A 17,239-nucleotide genomic window follows, 5' to 3' on the forward strand; every position below is an offset into this window, starting at 1 on the left:
AGGGTCGCACTGGGAACGTTTACATTACCTCCTTTGTTCAGCGTTTTTGCATGAAATGCTATGCTTAAGATCGACCACTATCAAAGTAACCTTGGCGACCTAGGTTCCCTTTACGTTTAGATATGAAGATGAGTCGGCCCAGGTCCCACATTGTGAGACCTGAGCCGATTTTAGAGTCGGACTAAATTTAGGTCGGCTTTGGGCCGGCTTAAAATTAACTGCCTTTTCACACTTAAAAGGTGGCCGTGAGGCGACATAACTATTAAATAAGGTTTTAAGACACAGAAGACTTTAGAGTGTGGACATTAAAAGCTAGGGAGAGCTTTGACAGTTACTTAACAGCATTTTTGTCAATTATATCGCATGATGCCACGCAGCCATAAAGCACTCCACAATATTACCCCCGTCATTTGATCAAATGTCAATTCACCGGAATACTGAGTTATAACCTAATACATTGGAGGGAGAAACATATATAGTACAACCAAATAATAACTTAGGCAGTGGCTCTTTTTACAATGGTCATAATGGAATTTGTGACCACCACCTTAAGAAAAACTAGTAATATTACTAACTATTATACAATGGTAGAGATTTGTGAGGTATGATCACTGTAGACTTGCCTCAAACACTTCCTTAACCCCCCAAAATATTGTTAAAAATGGGCATTTATTGAGTTGAGGTAGCAAAGAAGCGACATTACACCACGCACGTTTACTCTGTTAGGAATTCTTGTGCATGCTTTGCCTTCTGTATGTGTCTATATAAGTATCTATATAAACTAAAATTGATTTGATAAATAAAATAATTGCGGTGGCAGTAATGCATTTAAAGTCAGACTTCAGAGGAAAAAAATGTTTTGATATGTTGTAGAACTGATCTTTCTAAGACAGAAGAAAGTTTGTTAGACATAAAACTGGGGAACGGTGAACGAGCTACAGATTTTTGAATATTTAAAAACTGGGGGTAAAAGGGGCGTAACCGCCCATTATTTTTACACCTTTTTCCCCCCAATTTTTAAATATTCAAAAATCTGTATCTCATTCACCATTGCTCAGTTTTTGATCAAACTATTTTTTTCTGTCTTAGAAAAATCAGTTCTACAACATATCAAAAAATGTTTTTCCTCCGGAGCCTGACTTTAAAGAATACTTTAATGTGAGCCATTATTTTAATCTGCCAATCCTGTAAAAAATATCCTGGGCTCTCAATCTTCCCACACTTCTCTCTTCTCAGCCCTGTCCAGGCAATCAAATGTATTTGACAAAAACATGGGAAATGCCTAAATATGGTCATGATGACATCACATCATGACCATATATAGGCACATCATGACTATATATGGGCATACAACGACTATATATGGCCACATCATGACCATATATAGGCACACCATGACCATACAGTATATAGGCATATCATGACTATATATGGGCACATCATGACCATATATAGGCATATCATGACCATATATAGGCACATCATGACTATATATGGGCACACCATGACCATATATAGGCATATCATGACTATATATGGGCATACAACAGTCTGGACTGGGCTTTATATAAAAAACACTGGCTTATAAATAATAATTCATACTCAATTGTTTGATAGACAAAAACTATATTTTGAGATACTGTACTAATTAAATTGTCATGGACAAAATGTAATCAACAGTTAAATCATAATATTCAAAGAACTAATGTCAAAACATTTGTACATGATATGAGGCTAACCATTCGAAAACCAGCGTACGTATTCAGAAAAAAATATAATTTAATATCAGTTAAGATAGAGTAACATACACTTACATACAGGTTAAAAACATTGTTTTTATCGAAAATAAATCTACTGTATATAATTGATTATGTATGGGTATTTTTGTGATATGTATTCTAATAATTATCAATTCAATCCATAGGGAGTGCCATAGTATACAAATATCAACTAGTCATGAGAGGAATAGTGAAATCTATTGCCCCGACGTAATGTGGAGACCGTAGCCTATCTTCCCCAAGGCCGAAGAAAGATAGGCTACGGTCTCCACATCCCTAAGACGCTAATGATTTCACCATTCCCCAAATCTAGAGCAGTCAATATTTGTTTTACATACCTCATACATAGATTCTACGAGACCTAAGAATGTAATGAAAAGACACTACACACCATGTAGGCCTAGGCTTACTTCCTAGGGCTAGGTGATAAAAGGGCCAATCTCTCTCAGAGTCGTAGAGGTTGTGTACCCTTTACAGTCCGTTCGTGTCATAAATTACATAGCAACATAGCAGCCTACAGGTTACACATCGCGACAGGGCAAAAATGAACTATCATTTAGGGTGATAGTACTTCTCCCACGGAGAAAAATGAACTATCATTCAAACCTACGTCATAGGAGTAATGGTTGAAGTTATTGCCCGCTTCCTAACCAATCAGATGCCAAGAATCTAAGTATGCGGTATATAATATCATATATCAGCTGTGCTGTTTTATAGTGCATAATATTGGAACTCTATGCACTAATCACTTCCTTTAAAGAACTACCCTGGTGGTAAGAACTATTCCATTAAGGGAGCACAAATTACTACCTGTACTCTCTTCCTCAGGAAGGTTTCTTAACCCCTATCCTGACTATCAAATTTTTGTTTCACAAAAACATGTGACATACCAGAACAAATTCGGTCATGATGACATCATATCATGACCATATATAGGCACATCACGACCATATATGGGCATACATCAGTTTTTCGTCAAAGAAAATTTGATAGTCCGGACTAGAATTTTCACTGTATTCCCAAATAAACCATACACACTATGCAAACATCTTTCCTTGAGAAATATTTTAAGTTTAAATTATCCATTTATACTCCAATCAAGGGTGGAAAGAGTTAAGCCTGTGATCCATGAACATAAACAATTTAACCATCACCAGATTTGAACCAATCCCCTCAAAGGTCAAAACATTACTACTGCGTCACACACTTCATTAACTGAAGAACAAGCATGAATTGAAATTGAATATATGAAATACATAATCGAAGAACAATGAATATTTTGTAACCAAAGTACAATACACAGAGCTCCAAATTCTAGGGACTTCCATGGTTGCTACGGAAATTTGTCCCTAAAAAATGGAGAATTATTAGGCTCAGAGTCATATAAATTAGGCCTACATGTGTCCAACAACTCGGACAATCAGTTTTCCATTAAAACCTTCTAGATTTGTTGCTAGATTTTTCCTGGGCAAGCTGTATTTGTTAGATTACTCATAAATTATTGTGTAACCCAAGAAATAAGTCATTAATTTTTTTCCTGTCAGGCTGATTTTTTCAGTCACTGAAATAGATTATACGAAAGTTAAGAACTACTCATTAAAAAACAGTTGAGCAGTTTTCAGTTTCATAAATAACTTTTAGAATCCTAGGGATTTGAACACAGAAACTTTGTTTGTAAGCTGAGCATCAAGCTACGATGCCACTTCATCTGAATACATTCACTATTTTTTATTTGTTTTACCTTCGAGACAAAACTTACACATTATTATAAATACAGTACAAGCCTTTTGACATAACATCACTGTTTTATAAAAATATTTTGTATAAACCTGACAAATTCCAAATACTATTAGAGGTTGATTTACCAATTTTTTCTTAATATGTAATTAAATCTTTAAAATTTATAATTTTGATGTATTTGCCAAATAAAAAATAGACAACTTATCATTTTTTGAGTTTGAGCAACAATCTTTTTTGACAAATTACAGCTGTTTTTTCTAAACCGATTAAAAAATATCACAACTGGTGCAGAAAAGTGGTGGCACCAGAAATTTGCTGACGAGGTGGTTTGACATGTCCAACAGCATGGTCCTAACCAAGGGGCTGACTGGTCCTAACCAAGGGGCCGACTAGAACCTTGATCAGGTCCCGGAATAAAAATTCTTAGTAGGGTTTAGGGGGAGAGTTTTTATGGCTTAGTATGGCCCAAAACTGTGCTTTTAGACCATAATATTAGGAATCGGCAATCAAAAATAACTTTTTGGATAGGGAAATTATATTTTTGGTCGGACGACCTCGTTATGGTATCGGGCGACTGTAGGTCCAGGCCTGTCCGATGGCGGAATATTCCTCCTTTCCCTGCTGGCATCACCACTGATGCAGAAATATGAAAAAGTACATCAATAATAATCTTATCAATACTATAAGCCACTGAATTATCAAATCATGAAGAAATCGATAGATATTAAATTCAATCAGCTAAAATTATTGAAAAATCTACAGCAAGTTGCATATAATTTAGCGAAGCAAGCGATATATGATTGAAATTGTAATTAAATTTAAAGTCACCAATTAATTTTCTATTTATTTTTCATCGTTTTTAAAAATTATTATTCAAGGTGTGGAGACAATTATCATAAAACATCACAAACACCAAATAAAACATTATGAATGACAAAATATAAATCATAAAATTAAATTCTTCATACAATTCAGCTTTTGTTCACTAAAAAATATGCTATATGTTGTACCATTAAATACATTTTTACTGTATATAAAATAACAAAAATTTCAAAAGATATGTTTAGTTTAGGTTATGATATTACGGGATGGATTTATTACACCAATCACCTCTAAGAGTTGGTAAGAAAAATAGGAGGTGGGGATTTGAGGGTGGGATAGAGGGTGTGAAGAAAATTGGGAAGGGGTAAATAGTTATATAGGCAACCTTTATATATTTTCTTATATTCATATGTATGACATGTACCATGAACAATCACAATTCCTTATCTTCCATCATTCAATCAGTCAACATGTCAACCAACCAACCAGTCATTCATTCAATCAATCAATCATTCCCAGTCAATTGATCAGTTATCAATTATTTATTCATTTGCTTATTTAGTCAATCATGCACTTATTGAATTGAATAATTAATCAATCACTTAATCATTAATCATTCATTCATTTCTATGATCAATCATTCATTTTCAATTGACCAGTCAATTAGATAATTATACATTTAATCAACCAATCATCATAATCAACTAACCATTCAATATATTAATCTTGTTAATCAATCATTCCATCCATCAATCAACCATTTCATCAATCATGCACTCCCCTATACTAGTTGGCTCTGCCCTGGCAGTGTATACTGTAGCAATATCAGATATCAATTTTGCATCATTACAAAACAAGATATGTTTGGTTTCTCTGGAATACTTTAATGCCTATCCTTATGAACTCTGAACCTTGACCTCATGGAAATCATGGTCAGAGTTAATTTCTCTCACCAAAATCTTAACCGGTCTATACTGTCATCAACTTCTACCGCTAGGAGGGGTGTAAACCTGTGCGGATGGCCGTGCTCCTCTTTTCTCCCTTGGAGGTACATTGAACCTTTTCAAACCTTGCCCCCCTCGCCGGACTTCTAGCGTACCTGAGAGCGGTCCCTGATAGCTATCCATGACCTGTGCCGGTGCAGGCTGACTCATGGAGTTTGAATACATCAACTGTGTAGTCTGCTAAATTTAGGATGGCAAAAAACATATTTATTAATCATGTTTCAATAATCTATTAGGAATAATATTCGGAATTAATTATTAATTTTGGACAGAATAAATACTGATAAAATGTGTAATGTAATCTGAAATCTATTTAAAAGTCTATTCCATGTTAGTATGAATAAGAAATATAGGCAGCTATTTATATAGTTAAGAGATGGGCTATATGGAGTAGAAAATTCTCTATCAAACATGAAAAATCAGAAGTTTTTCTGTGAACGATTATGATGATGATGAGAAGGACGAGATTGATAGATAATGTTGACAATAATGACAATGGTGAAAATGATGATGATTTGATAGTAATGATGATGATGTTAAGCAAAGTGTTTGAGTGTTAGAAACAAGCTATATTATTTGCATTCTTTAATTAATTAAATCAAATCGAAAGGTCTCTGCTTACCCACTGTCCAAGATATGGCCGTAGGTCGCCAACTTGTATATTGGCATAGTCTCCGTAATCTTCATAGTACACAACAAAATTCTGTCCGGTCGGATCTATGTTTTGAATTATAGCCGGATAAAACTGAAAAGCAAGAAACGAGATGTTTGCTTGGCTAGTGTGAGTGCAAATTCTGAATGACACCTGTGTCACACTGGAGATTTGGGAACCCTTCTATAATAAATAACTGACGAGTAAAACAAATCAAAATGTGGTAAAGTTAAAATACAACCAATCAAAATGTTATAAAACTCAAATACAACTAATCAAAAAGTAATAGAGTTAAGATACAACCAATCAAAACGTGATAAAGTTAAAATATAACGAATCAAAATGCAATAAAGTTAAAATACCACAAATAAAAATGTAATGAAATACAACCAATCAAAATGCGATAAACTTACCACACCATCATTCCACATTGCCAAACATGAATCCCCAGGCTTCCACTGGAACACTGCTACCATTTGTGGCTGAACCATCGTAATGGGTTGCGACGGTTGTTCATATACTAAGGCTGTTTGGGCAGTCGGACTATTAAGTTCACCCTCGCCCCCCTGATTGTATGTATTCCAGTTCTTATTTTGACCATCCTGCCCCTCGTTTCTGTAGTGTCTTTGCCTTGGATGATTTGATGAGCGGTCATAATAATCGTCTCCGTTATAACTCGCTGGTCTTTCGTGTTTTCGTGAGGAATCGTATGACCTCTGATCCTTGAACTTAGATCGCTTTTCATAATTTCTCTGCCTGTCACTATTTGAATGCTCGTGATCAGATTGTTTATTATAGTTTCCATGACGATGTGACCTATGGCCGCCGTTATTGTATGAAGTCCTGTCATAATCAGCGTAATGGCGGTCATCTTCATGATCATAATCGTGATGTGAACTACGAGAGCTACTAGGGAGGGAATTAGATTGATCCTTTCGGAAGCGAGGTGGTAGATTATCCTGCCAGTTTTTGTTTCGGGAATCTCTTGCTCCAGTTCTTTGGCCGCCCTTATGGTCATCTTCTCGGCCATTACCTCCATCGTCTGTCTGTCGTCTTGATGTTCGATGTTGGAAGGTTATTCCTGCCTCTTTCACTGATGCCGGCTGTTCATAATCTGAATTAATCTTTCTAGTCGGCTTCGATTTTTCTGTAAAAACAAATCAAATTATATTAACATATCACCTATTTCATTATCAATCTATTTTAATTCTTTGTGATTCACATGTCTCCATGTACCTGTGCTATTTGTCTCGCCACCTAGTTTGGTTGCCAGAAAATCAAACAACGTGGATGGACCAGATGGTCTGCTGCCACCATCTTCTTCCTCCTCCTCATTCCTATTGCGTCTTCCACCTTGAATATCAAAGAATCATACAAGAATTATTTTTAACCATCTTACTAATTTCAAAAACATAATTCATAATAATTTTTTTTTAAAAGAAAGGGTACATAATAAATAGAAATTCACCAAGCACAAATATTACCAACAAAAAATCTACAATTTACAAAACACAATCATTAGCATCAATACATTGATATTAGAAGCATTGTTTTTTGGGAATCATAATAAATCACTTTTGTTATCATAACTTTCTGATGAAGGTCATTTCCACAAAATTATTTAATAAGTTTTAACATACATGTTTAAATGTACCGAAAGCAAACTTCTTTATGTGGTTATTAATAATACTATGCATTTACTGTATACGGTTGATGAGATAATACATCTTATGTTCTTGTAATATCGTAAAATACCTTTCTTAACATCATCCCTTTCACGTCTTCTATATTCATCTCCATTTCTACGAGTATCGCTATCTTTTCTCCTGGTGTCGTTGTCCTTCCACCTGTTGTCGTTATCCCTCCTCGAAAAATCATCTCGCCGATTATGATCCTCATCTCGACCTAAGAATAATCAGTTTGATAAATGAATTCTCAGAGAGAGATGCAAAATAATCATATACCCAAAGCATAAATTAAAAATTATTTTTCAACTTCTAAAGAGATAGATCAAGACAATAAGCCTTTTTAGAGTGTCAATCAACCTAATAATTGACCAATCAGAATGCTCTCATATTGTGAAACCTTGGCAACAATATCAAAGGGGTGTGGCTTTGCCCAAAGATCAAATGAGTTTTCACTTATAATTTTGATTATAATTACACACAAAAATCTTTAAAAGTGATTTCTACCAAATTTAAGGGTATTAACTATATCTGTCAGTTGGTAGCCAAAAAATGTTCTTGTTCTAAATTTTAATTAATTAATAACTTACTTCATTTAATTTCATTTACTTCATCTTGGTAAAAATACACAAAAACCAGTTACAATACAACATACTAAAAGCATAAAATATCTGAAACAGACTGAGACAGGACTCCTAAAGGAGAACCAAATCACTATCTAGTAGGTAATCTTAAGATAATTAAATGTACAATTAAAGTAAAATATATAACATTAAAATACCAATATTTTCCTTAACAATCGATATATAAAAATTGTAAAACTTATTGAAAAAATTATTTAAAATAGTTTAACAATTTTTAATTATATTAAAAAAAAAATAGTTTAAATATTGAATGCAAACAATTTAAATACTTTATTTATGCTTAGCACAGAAGCAAAAGTGGAGATGTGGCGTATTGGTTAAGATGCTTGCCTTCCAATCCCAGGGTCCTGGGTTCAAATCGCATAAAAATAAAATTTCAGTTTTGCCAATTGGTGCACCCGCCACCACGAATAGTAGAAATTTCAGAAAAACAAGTTTTTCTTAATTTTTATTACGCCCTCCGCTGCCTTGAAATCTCCAAAAATTTGAAGCACTTCACCATCCTATTTTACATTCACCAATAAAATTTTTATTTTTATTTTCTCCTTTGGCAAAACTGTTTGCTAAATAAGATAATAAAATTTTATTTTTATTTTGCCCTCAACTGATGATCTTTAAAAAATTAAGTACGCGAAACAAGGAATAAAAAAAGTATCGCCTAAATATATTAAAAGAAAGTGCAGCCAGTACAAACATAATGTATAATTAAGTACATCTTATTACCTCCTCTCCTATATTCAGTTTTACCATTGCTAGACCAGGATTGTCTTCCCTGCCTCGGTCCGTTACTTCCGAAGCTCGACTCTAATATCAGAGAGTCCAACGCTTCATCAAAGTTACCGTTATGGGCTTTCAAAGCTGTGGTGGAAACATCTTTGGTAAAGCCCATATCCACTAATTTCCGCACATCTTTGTCATTAACCTAATTAAAATGAGAAGTGCATGGTATAATTAATCCTGTTTTTTTCTTTATTAATATTTTATCCGCTTTGCAAACCTAAAATGGCTGGCAAGCTCTGAGTTATGACCTGGCCAGTATTGCATGAGACTTCAAATTAATCAATCAATCAGTCAACAATAAATAAATCAATCAATTAATAAGTCAATTACTTAATCAATTCTTAATCAATCAATATAACTCAAACAACTCTTACAAGAAACTCAAGCAATCAATCAATCAATAAATCCATCAATCAATCAATCAATCAACCAACCATTCAATCAATCAATCAACAGATTTGATCTGCAATATCTTTAGTATATTTACCAAATTTGGCTTGTAGTTTAGCTCCCTATAAACCCCCTCATGTTTTGGTTTCTGGAATTTCCCTCCACTTTCCCTATTATTTCGATCCACTGGACCGCTGTTTCGGTTTTCCTTTTGCCGTCCCCTGTCCGCTGTGTTCACCTTGCCAACACCAAGAGACTTGTCTTGTTTATTTTTGGTCAGTTCCTGAATGGTGGCCTTCCTCTGTTCCTCAAACTCCTTATCAAGTTCCGTGTGCTCCCTCTGAGACTCCAGTGACTTCTTCAAGTCTGTGAATAATTCATAATAATTTAACATTGGGCGAGTCGATTGGCCAAGCGGAAAGGCAGGGACACCGCTAACTACACTCTTAATATTGACGCTGGTTCGAGCCACTACTTGTCCAGGTATTGTTGGTAGAACCAAGTCTTCTCAGATAAGGACTAAAAATGCAGGTCATGTGTACACATCTGGCTTGTGTGCACTTTAAAGAACCCATTGCATCTTTCGAGAAAAGAATGGGTTAAGCCTGATGCTATGGTTCATTTCAGCCCCTGTCATTTTGGAACGATGTGAAAATGTAGCTACTATAAGCGCCCCTTTACGGCGGCTAGGTAGTAACAGACCACGTCCATACACAATTCAGTACAATGACGCTGCAAGTTATGGGTTATTTCCCTACCTTTAACTAATATTGCATTTATATTCAAGATAATAGTACAATGTTTTCTGGCAACATGTCTAATCACGAATGCTTAGCACTGATACCATTTTTACTTACCTCCCCTTCTGCCACCCATTCTCTGAACACCCATTTGCACACCTTGCCCAAATTCAACCCATGGGGGCGGGCCACCATCTTGGCGTGTTGACCGACTATGAGTCGCTAAGCTCTTTTAAAAAAACATTGAAAATAATCGAATTACACAAATCATTAATGATATTGGTAGTCTATAAGAGATTCTTATGTGCATAAACACACCATTTGCCGATTCTCCCATAAGTAAGAAACCCTCCAAAAATAAATGGAACAGTCAGACACTGGTATAATGCATGGGCTTCTCAGCAACCATAACCAGGGCAGACTGTTACATATATTTTTGAGAGGTATATTTATAAGAAAAAGTATTTAAAATAGTTGGTTTATCCAGGGTGGACTATATTCTGTATTCTATAATACAAATATGAATGTGAGGCTTAAGGATTGGGACTGTCTTTATTTTTAATAAAGTGAGAACACCCTTAAAAAATAAATGGAACAGTCAGGCATAATGCATAAGCATCTCAGCAACCATACCAGGACAGATTGTTCCATAAATTTTGAGAGGTATTCTTATAAGAAAAAGAAAAGTCGGTTTATCTTGGGTGAAAAATATTCTCTGATGCTCTATAATGTGATGCTCTATATCAATGAGGAGTTTAAGGAGCGAAGTATTTTTTTTAATTTTGAGAAATATTTCCTTGTGTTTGGTTGTAAGGAATTATCTTGGATATGATTTGAACCCAGGACCCTTGAATTGGAAGGCAATCTACAGATACCCTATTTACAAATTCAACAGCTATCATATTACATCATAAATATTTTGTTTAATTTCAATCATACAATTTTAGTAGTCATACATACCTTCGCAACCTGCCATTTTGAATACAGTTCTTCGACTTTGCCTCCAAGGCATTTAGTGTTGCCCCCATTAAGCAAAAGAAACCCTCGGTGCATTGGAATTGACCCAGAAAGATGAAGCTTGGTTCCGGGAGCCGTTTCCACACTAACAGTGAAAACATATATTTCTATTTTAAATCAATCAGTCAATGTTGTTTCCCATTACTCAATCAATAATAAATCAATCATCATATTAACCTATATATCAATCATCCTTATTATTATTCAATATCATCAATAATTTCTATCAGTAATATTACATGTGGCAAAGACAAGCCATACTAGTCACTCATCGCAAAAAAAAAAATTATTTTTAGTTATTAATACAGGATTAAACCTTAAAATGAAAGTCAGAAAATGGTAAAAGAATCTAAATCCAACATTTTGTTATAAAAGTTATAGGCATTTAAACATAAAGGAGGGCTAGTGCACGTTTTCCAAAAAGTTTTATATTATTTAACATGACAAAAGAAACATTTTGGTGGTTAATTGGCCAAAATTGGTCAATTCGTTGCAGCGTTATGATTAATTAAAGACGACCTAAATAAAAAGATTTCGTATACAAAATTGGTACTGAAAAGGCTAAATTATTGCTGTATCCACTAAAAATGCATATTTAAGTTAAAATAAAAAATAATAGAAGTGAGTAATGAAGCCCAAATTCACTTCTTAATACTATATTCTACCTTATTTGTAACTAAAATACAATTTTGAGACCTATACCATAAAATATTTCTAACTAATACCAAAAATGGTAATTTGTAGCAAAAAACAGCCATTCATAACCTTGAAAAAATTGACTAAGTCCACATGAAAATGGTTTTTGAGCAATAATAACTCTATTTTTCTTGATCTAAATTTAACCAAATTTAGATCAAGAAACACACACAATTGACACAAAGACACACTTTTTAAAGTTGCAAATATATTTCTATTACATTTTTACATTAATTAATAAAGCTGTTTAAAGAACAGTATTTGAGAAATCTGTCTTCAAAGTTTATGATTTCAGATTTTTCTCAGGCAGGGACCACCACCAAATTGCAATAAAATGTTGTTTTAACATTGAAAATGGAGAAAATAACAACATATTGATGTATGTATAAAGTTTAGTTTAGTGCAATAAAATAGGTTTAGAAGATGTTGACATTCCAACATGCTCTGGCCATTATCTCTGAAACATGATTTGCGAAGAGTGACTTTTGTCTTATCTTCACCACATATTGTCTTTATAATGTATATGTATTGTCTCTATAATTAATAGTCCTATAAAATGGTTTGTCTGTCAGCCAATAATGCTATCAATCAAAAGAAAAATGTTTCTTTTGAACTTTGAACTTTGAACAACCTGATCAATCACCAATCAGTCTTCTTGGATCCCAATTGAATTATTAATTATTCACATAGTAAATCTTACCTAATTTTTGGTATTGGTTCAACTTCTAAAGCGGTGCAAGTTGTATGGCCATCTGTTAATGAGACCTTTATCATCCGCGGAGCAAATGTTGACCCTTCATTGATCTTCGGTGCGGCGATGTTCCGAACTTTTAACACTTGTAGCACACATGGTCCTTGTAACTATCATCCGATGAAAAAAAAATGTTTTGAAATTTAAGATTAGTAATATTTGGTAGTAGTACGGAAAGATGAAAGAAGTTTTTATATTATTAATTTTATAAAAATTGATTATGTTGTTTAAAACTCTGGTCACACCATAAACTTCTATGTGACAAATACCTAATAATAATGATAATAATAATAATAATATAATAATAGTGTAGTTTTATATAGCACCATATCCATCTAACATAAGATGCTCAGGGCGCTTGATATGTGGACTATGAACTCGATCAATGACTTTCTTCACCACTAAGGGTCCCTTTGTGTCTGTGCTACCCGGTAAGCTGGTACCAGCATCTCTTGTCGTACCACAGTACACACTCGTTCCAGTACACAGGGGTATCCCCCTACTCGTCTCGAAGGATGTACTGGGTTCTTTTTAGTGCGCACAAGCCATTGTATACACTGGGCCTACAGTTTATAGTCTTTGTCCGAGAAGACTTATTCAACCACCACAACTATAGGCGAGCGAGCCGTTTGAACAAGCGTTGATATTATGGCTGCAGCTTGCAGCGCCCTGCTAACCGCTCGGCTATTTGACTTGCTAAACCTGTGTCATGAAGTGATATGACAACATCATGCCCATATATGGGTGTGATATGACATCATCATGCACATATGAGCAAATCACAGAGTTTGGTATACTCACAGCATCCATCTTGCCCTTGTTGATATCAGCTGGCAGGAACTTGTCACCAATGTGACGCAAGTCAATCTATAGAGAAAGTAAAAATAAAGTTAGTTAATGGTAGTTGAATACAGAGAAAATTTGTGTTGGGACCCTTAGGACCAAGGCAGATGTAGAGTCCTTTAGCAGTGAACTTTCCAAAGAATGTAGGGATGTGTTTTTAACATGCATATGAGCCATGCTATGGCTCTTAAATCAATGAAGAGGGTGCTTTACTTTGTTTTTAATTTTCATATTGCTGCTTTTTAATAATTTTATGTATATTTCAACACTTTCATTTTTCTTAAATCTTAACTTTAGGCATTTTTTACCCTTCTGCATTTTTGTATATTGTGCCGTCTGTTCATTTTTAATTTATTATAAAAAATTTTTTTTTATTGTACTTTTATATATTTTAACCTCACTTTTCTGATTAATTTTATGATGTACTTTTAGACTATTTACAAAAAAAAAATTATATTTTTCATTTTTGTATTAATTTTATTTTATAAGTCAAATTTAACAGGGAGAGCTCCCTGACAGTGAACTTGTTTTTACTTTTGAGCAATCCAGTTGAGTTTTTTTTATGATTTTTTAAGCTTTTATTTTTCAAATGTTGTATTTCTATCTTGTTTGCCTTTGTATTTTATGTGTTTTGCGATGAAACAAATGATATGATATGATAACTATACATGGGACCAACAGCTTAATGTCTAATTTGTGCTATAATCTCTATTTCATAAGAACAGCAGTTAGATGAGATAGAACTAGGGACTTACGTTAAGAGCATTTTTGATGACTGCGTCTGCATTGCCAATAGGAAGGCCGTCTTTACATCTTTGTAATCCATTAGAAGTGAGGTGCCTTTAGAAGAAACAAACAAGGTAAACAAAAAAAAAAAAGTAGTTACTAAATTGTTTTCATTCAATAATAATAATAATAATACCAATAATAATAATAATAATAATAAAATAATATAAAAATTTAGTAATGCGAAAATTCCAAAGAACAATGATCAAATGCGCAGTGAACGCTAGAGCTAGCTGTTAAACAAATGAGTTTTCAGGGAAGATTTAAATGCAGACAAAAAAACTTCTGATTTAAAAGGTACTGTACATTCTGTAGTATCTTCTGTCAAGTTTTTTTTTTGTTTTTTTGTTTTTTTGGGTTTTTTTTGTGTAATATTGGGGGATTTCTGGGCAAAGAAACTGCCTTAGCTTTCTTGAACAGACTTGGATGATGTTATTAAGTTGTAGGACTAGGTTATATTTAATGTTCGTGTACCAACCAACACACATGTTGTTTGCACAGAATTCTTTTAAACGATTCATAATCATATGTGATATTTTATCAACCAGGTTGTAGTAGACATTATAATTTTGATGACTGTTACGTAGACAGACATACTTTATACTTAGGCCTACATTTAGCCCCATCTGGATATTTGGCAACACAATCTCCAAAGACGAAATTTAGAATGTGTTGATGAATAAATTTCCATTCATAAATTAATCTAGTAGGCCTTAGTTTTAGGCCTAGGGCCAAAATTCGCATTTGTAACAAAATCAACAGCCTCAGATAGTCACTTGATCTGTAAATGCATCTACGCCAGTAATCGATGCACTATGTATTAACTCCCGACGATCTTAATCGATATATTTTGAACGATCCATAACGCCCAAGATCTACAAATTAAATTACTATGAACTTCGTACTGGGCTCAAAATCAAAAAATGCCGCTGTCCATCGACTAGGCAATCGAGGTTTAGCCTAGGCTAGGCCTAACTCGAGGGAAAATTACAACAATATACAGCACGAACTTAAAAACGCAAATCATTGTTACACACCATTTATATCATGCTACATTTATTATTATTCTATATTCTATGTAAATTCGACTACTACTAAAGTAAAAATGTGTTTTACCATCCTTTCTTTGCTAGCGTGTTCTCCATCCTCACACACGTAGCCCAGAATACACCATCTATCGGAAATAAAATGTAAAATGATCCGCGATTGGTCGCTTTCAGGTCAATGTTCGGAGATCCTTGGCCCCTTCGGAAAAGTTGGTACGATTTTCATTGGTGTATTTTGATCAAACCGACTCGCGGCTAGAGGTGCTCTTTTCCCGCTGCGATGTTTCCTTCATAATCTAAAAATGGATTTGATGAGTAAGCTGTTGGCATAAATCGTGGAATATAAATAGGAATACTTATGTTGGATTTATACATTCATATTTGTGACAATATACGAAGATGGACAAAAAGGATCCTACAAAAAGACACAGTTTTGTAAGTACATTCTCAAACATCTAGGCTACGCTAGGCCTAGGCATATTTTTAGGCGGGTAGTTACCTGTGGAGCGTAGAGTGATAAAATGATAACTTACCAAGGTCGCCAGAGTTGTATGTAGGAGTGGATTATTACAGTATTTGATATTGTTGAGTGTTCCAGCCTAGCGTATACTGTACAGTTTTATTTATGATAGAACTGATTGTCACAGGTTTCAGACGTAGGCCTACCTTATAAAATACACTTTTAAAAAAATAAGATTAAGAACACATTTTAAAAGAACACTGAGGCTGAAATTACAGTACTTAAAAATAAGAACAAATTGAGGCTGGGGTAAAATGTCAAATGAGGTTTTATGAAAACAAAAATATATATATATAAAAACCAACAAATGTTATCAGTACCATATTTGCAGTTAGTGTGCCTATGTAATAACCTAGCCTAGGTTCTGGTAGTGTAACAACAGTACTCTGTGCAATAATCATTTTCTATGTTTGAAAAGGGTGTAAAAATAAGAACAAATAAGAACAGCTCTGAGAGGAGCAGAAGCTGCTCTCAGAGAGCAGCTGGAGGGCTGAAATACAAGTTATAATAGCGCACTGTCTTTCGGATGGGACGTTTAGGCCGTTGGTCCCGTTTATGCATTGATGGCCCATGTGCATGTTAAAGAACGCAATACACTCTTCGGAAAAGAGTAGAGGATTGTCTCCTGGTGTACTGCCCAATCACCACCAGAAGGACCCCACTGGAAATAAGTTTTCTTCTAGACTTTTGTGGCCTATCCTTGGTGTTTACACCGAAAATCCAAATTCATCATTTTGAGCCTGACATCGGCAAAAATATAAGAACACTGAGCCTGGGCAAAATTTTACTGGTTCTTTAAAAAAAAAACTGAAGTGAATATATTTACATGACCATAAACAAATGATATATTTACGTGAAATAAATAACGCATGCGCAATCATACTTTATTTAAACGTGCATTATAGGTCAAGTAGATTTATCAAGTCTGGTTAAATGTACGTTAATGTCAGTTCAATTTTCAGCACTCGAAATTAGCATTGACTCAAGCTGCGGTGCCCAAGCTCACCACGGCACTGATTTAATTATCAATTTTGTTTTTATTAAACGTAATTTAATTTCCTACAATAGTATGTAGTTTAATAATTAAATATATTATTAAATCACCGTTAACTTTTCAAATAAAAGTGATATTATGAGCTGGAAATGTTTGTGTTCTTTTCAATTTCTCACGTCATTTGTTGAATTTACCAAGGCCATTGTTGACAAGGAACAATACTACTACAGTACTGCAGGCCTACACCAAACTAAAGCTAGGACTTAATTACCAGAATATAAATGATATTCTTCAAAGGCCTAAGCCTGTATTGTTGTACGATAGTCAATCATTACAAAGTAAGTAATGAAA

The 17,239-nt window shown here is 34.2% G+C and overlaps 2 protein-coding genes across 3 annotated transcripts in view; one reads left to right on the forward strand and one right to left on the reverse strand.

Moving 5' to 3' along the window:
* Positions 1-1,595: 1,595 nt before the first annotated feature.
* Positions 1,596-15,617, reverse strand: LOC117125197 (tudor domain-containing protein 3-like). 2 transcript variants are annotated; one of them, XM_033271625.1, is made up of 13 exons: positions 15,445-15,617; positions 14,298-14,382; positions 13,501-13,566; positions 12,649-12,809; positions 11,196-11,337; positions 10,353-10,464; positions 9,593-9,861; positions 9,049-9,247; positions 7,752-7,901; positions 7,233-7,349; positions 6,410-7,143; positions 5,967-6,089; positions 1,596-5,521 (listed from the first exon to the last, which is right to left on the reverse strand). In XM_033271625.1, the coding sequence occupies exons 1-13, from the start codon at positions 15,471-15,473 to the stop codon at positions 5,321-5,323; spliced, it is 2,388 nt and encodes a 795-aa protein (XP_033127516.1). In that variant the 5' UTR covers positions 15,474-15,617; the 3' UTR covers positions 1,596-5,320. The 2 variants fall into 2 exon arrangements, with proteins under 2 accessions (XP_033127516.1, XP_033127515.1); XM_033271624.1 differs by having other exon boundaries at positions 1,596-5,524.
* Positions 15,618-15,670: 53 nt separating this feature from the next.
* LOC117125196 (protein diaphanous homolog 2-like) overlaps positions 15,671-17,239 on the forward strand; it is a gene marked incomplete in the record, with an annotated part of 49,595 nt that continues 48,026 nt past the window's right edge. The window contains 1 exon segment of the mRNA XM_033271623.1: positions 15,671-15,809. Within this exon segment, the coding sequence (XP_033127514.1) occupies positions 15,774-15,809 (36 nt within the window).

The sequence above is a fragment of the Anneissia japonica genome, unplaced genomic scaffold (assembly GCF_011630105.1).
Source record: "Anneissia japonica isolate Jap-2015-1 unplaced genomic scaffold, ASM1163010v1 scaffold2191_len329779_cov167, whole genome shotgun sequence".
NCBI classification, from domain to species: Eukaryota; Metazoa; Echinodermata; class Crinoidea; order Comatulida; family Comatulidae; genus Anneissia; species Anneissia japonica.

Excerpts from the sequence above, each read along its gene's own strand:
- LOC117125197 (XM_033271624.1), bottom strand. The coding sequence starts at position 15,473 with ATGGAGAACACGCTAGCAAAGAAAGGATG. Across the intron at positions 9,248-9,592 it reads TAAACTACAAGCCAAATTTG|GTTAATGACAAAGATGTGCG; the intron begins GTAAATATACTA and ends CATTTTAATTAG. Across the intron at positions 6,090-6,409 it reads CAATGTGGAATGATGGTGTG|TTTTATCCGGCTATAATTCA; the intron begins GTAAGTTTATCG and ends CTTGCTTTTCAG.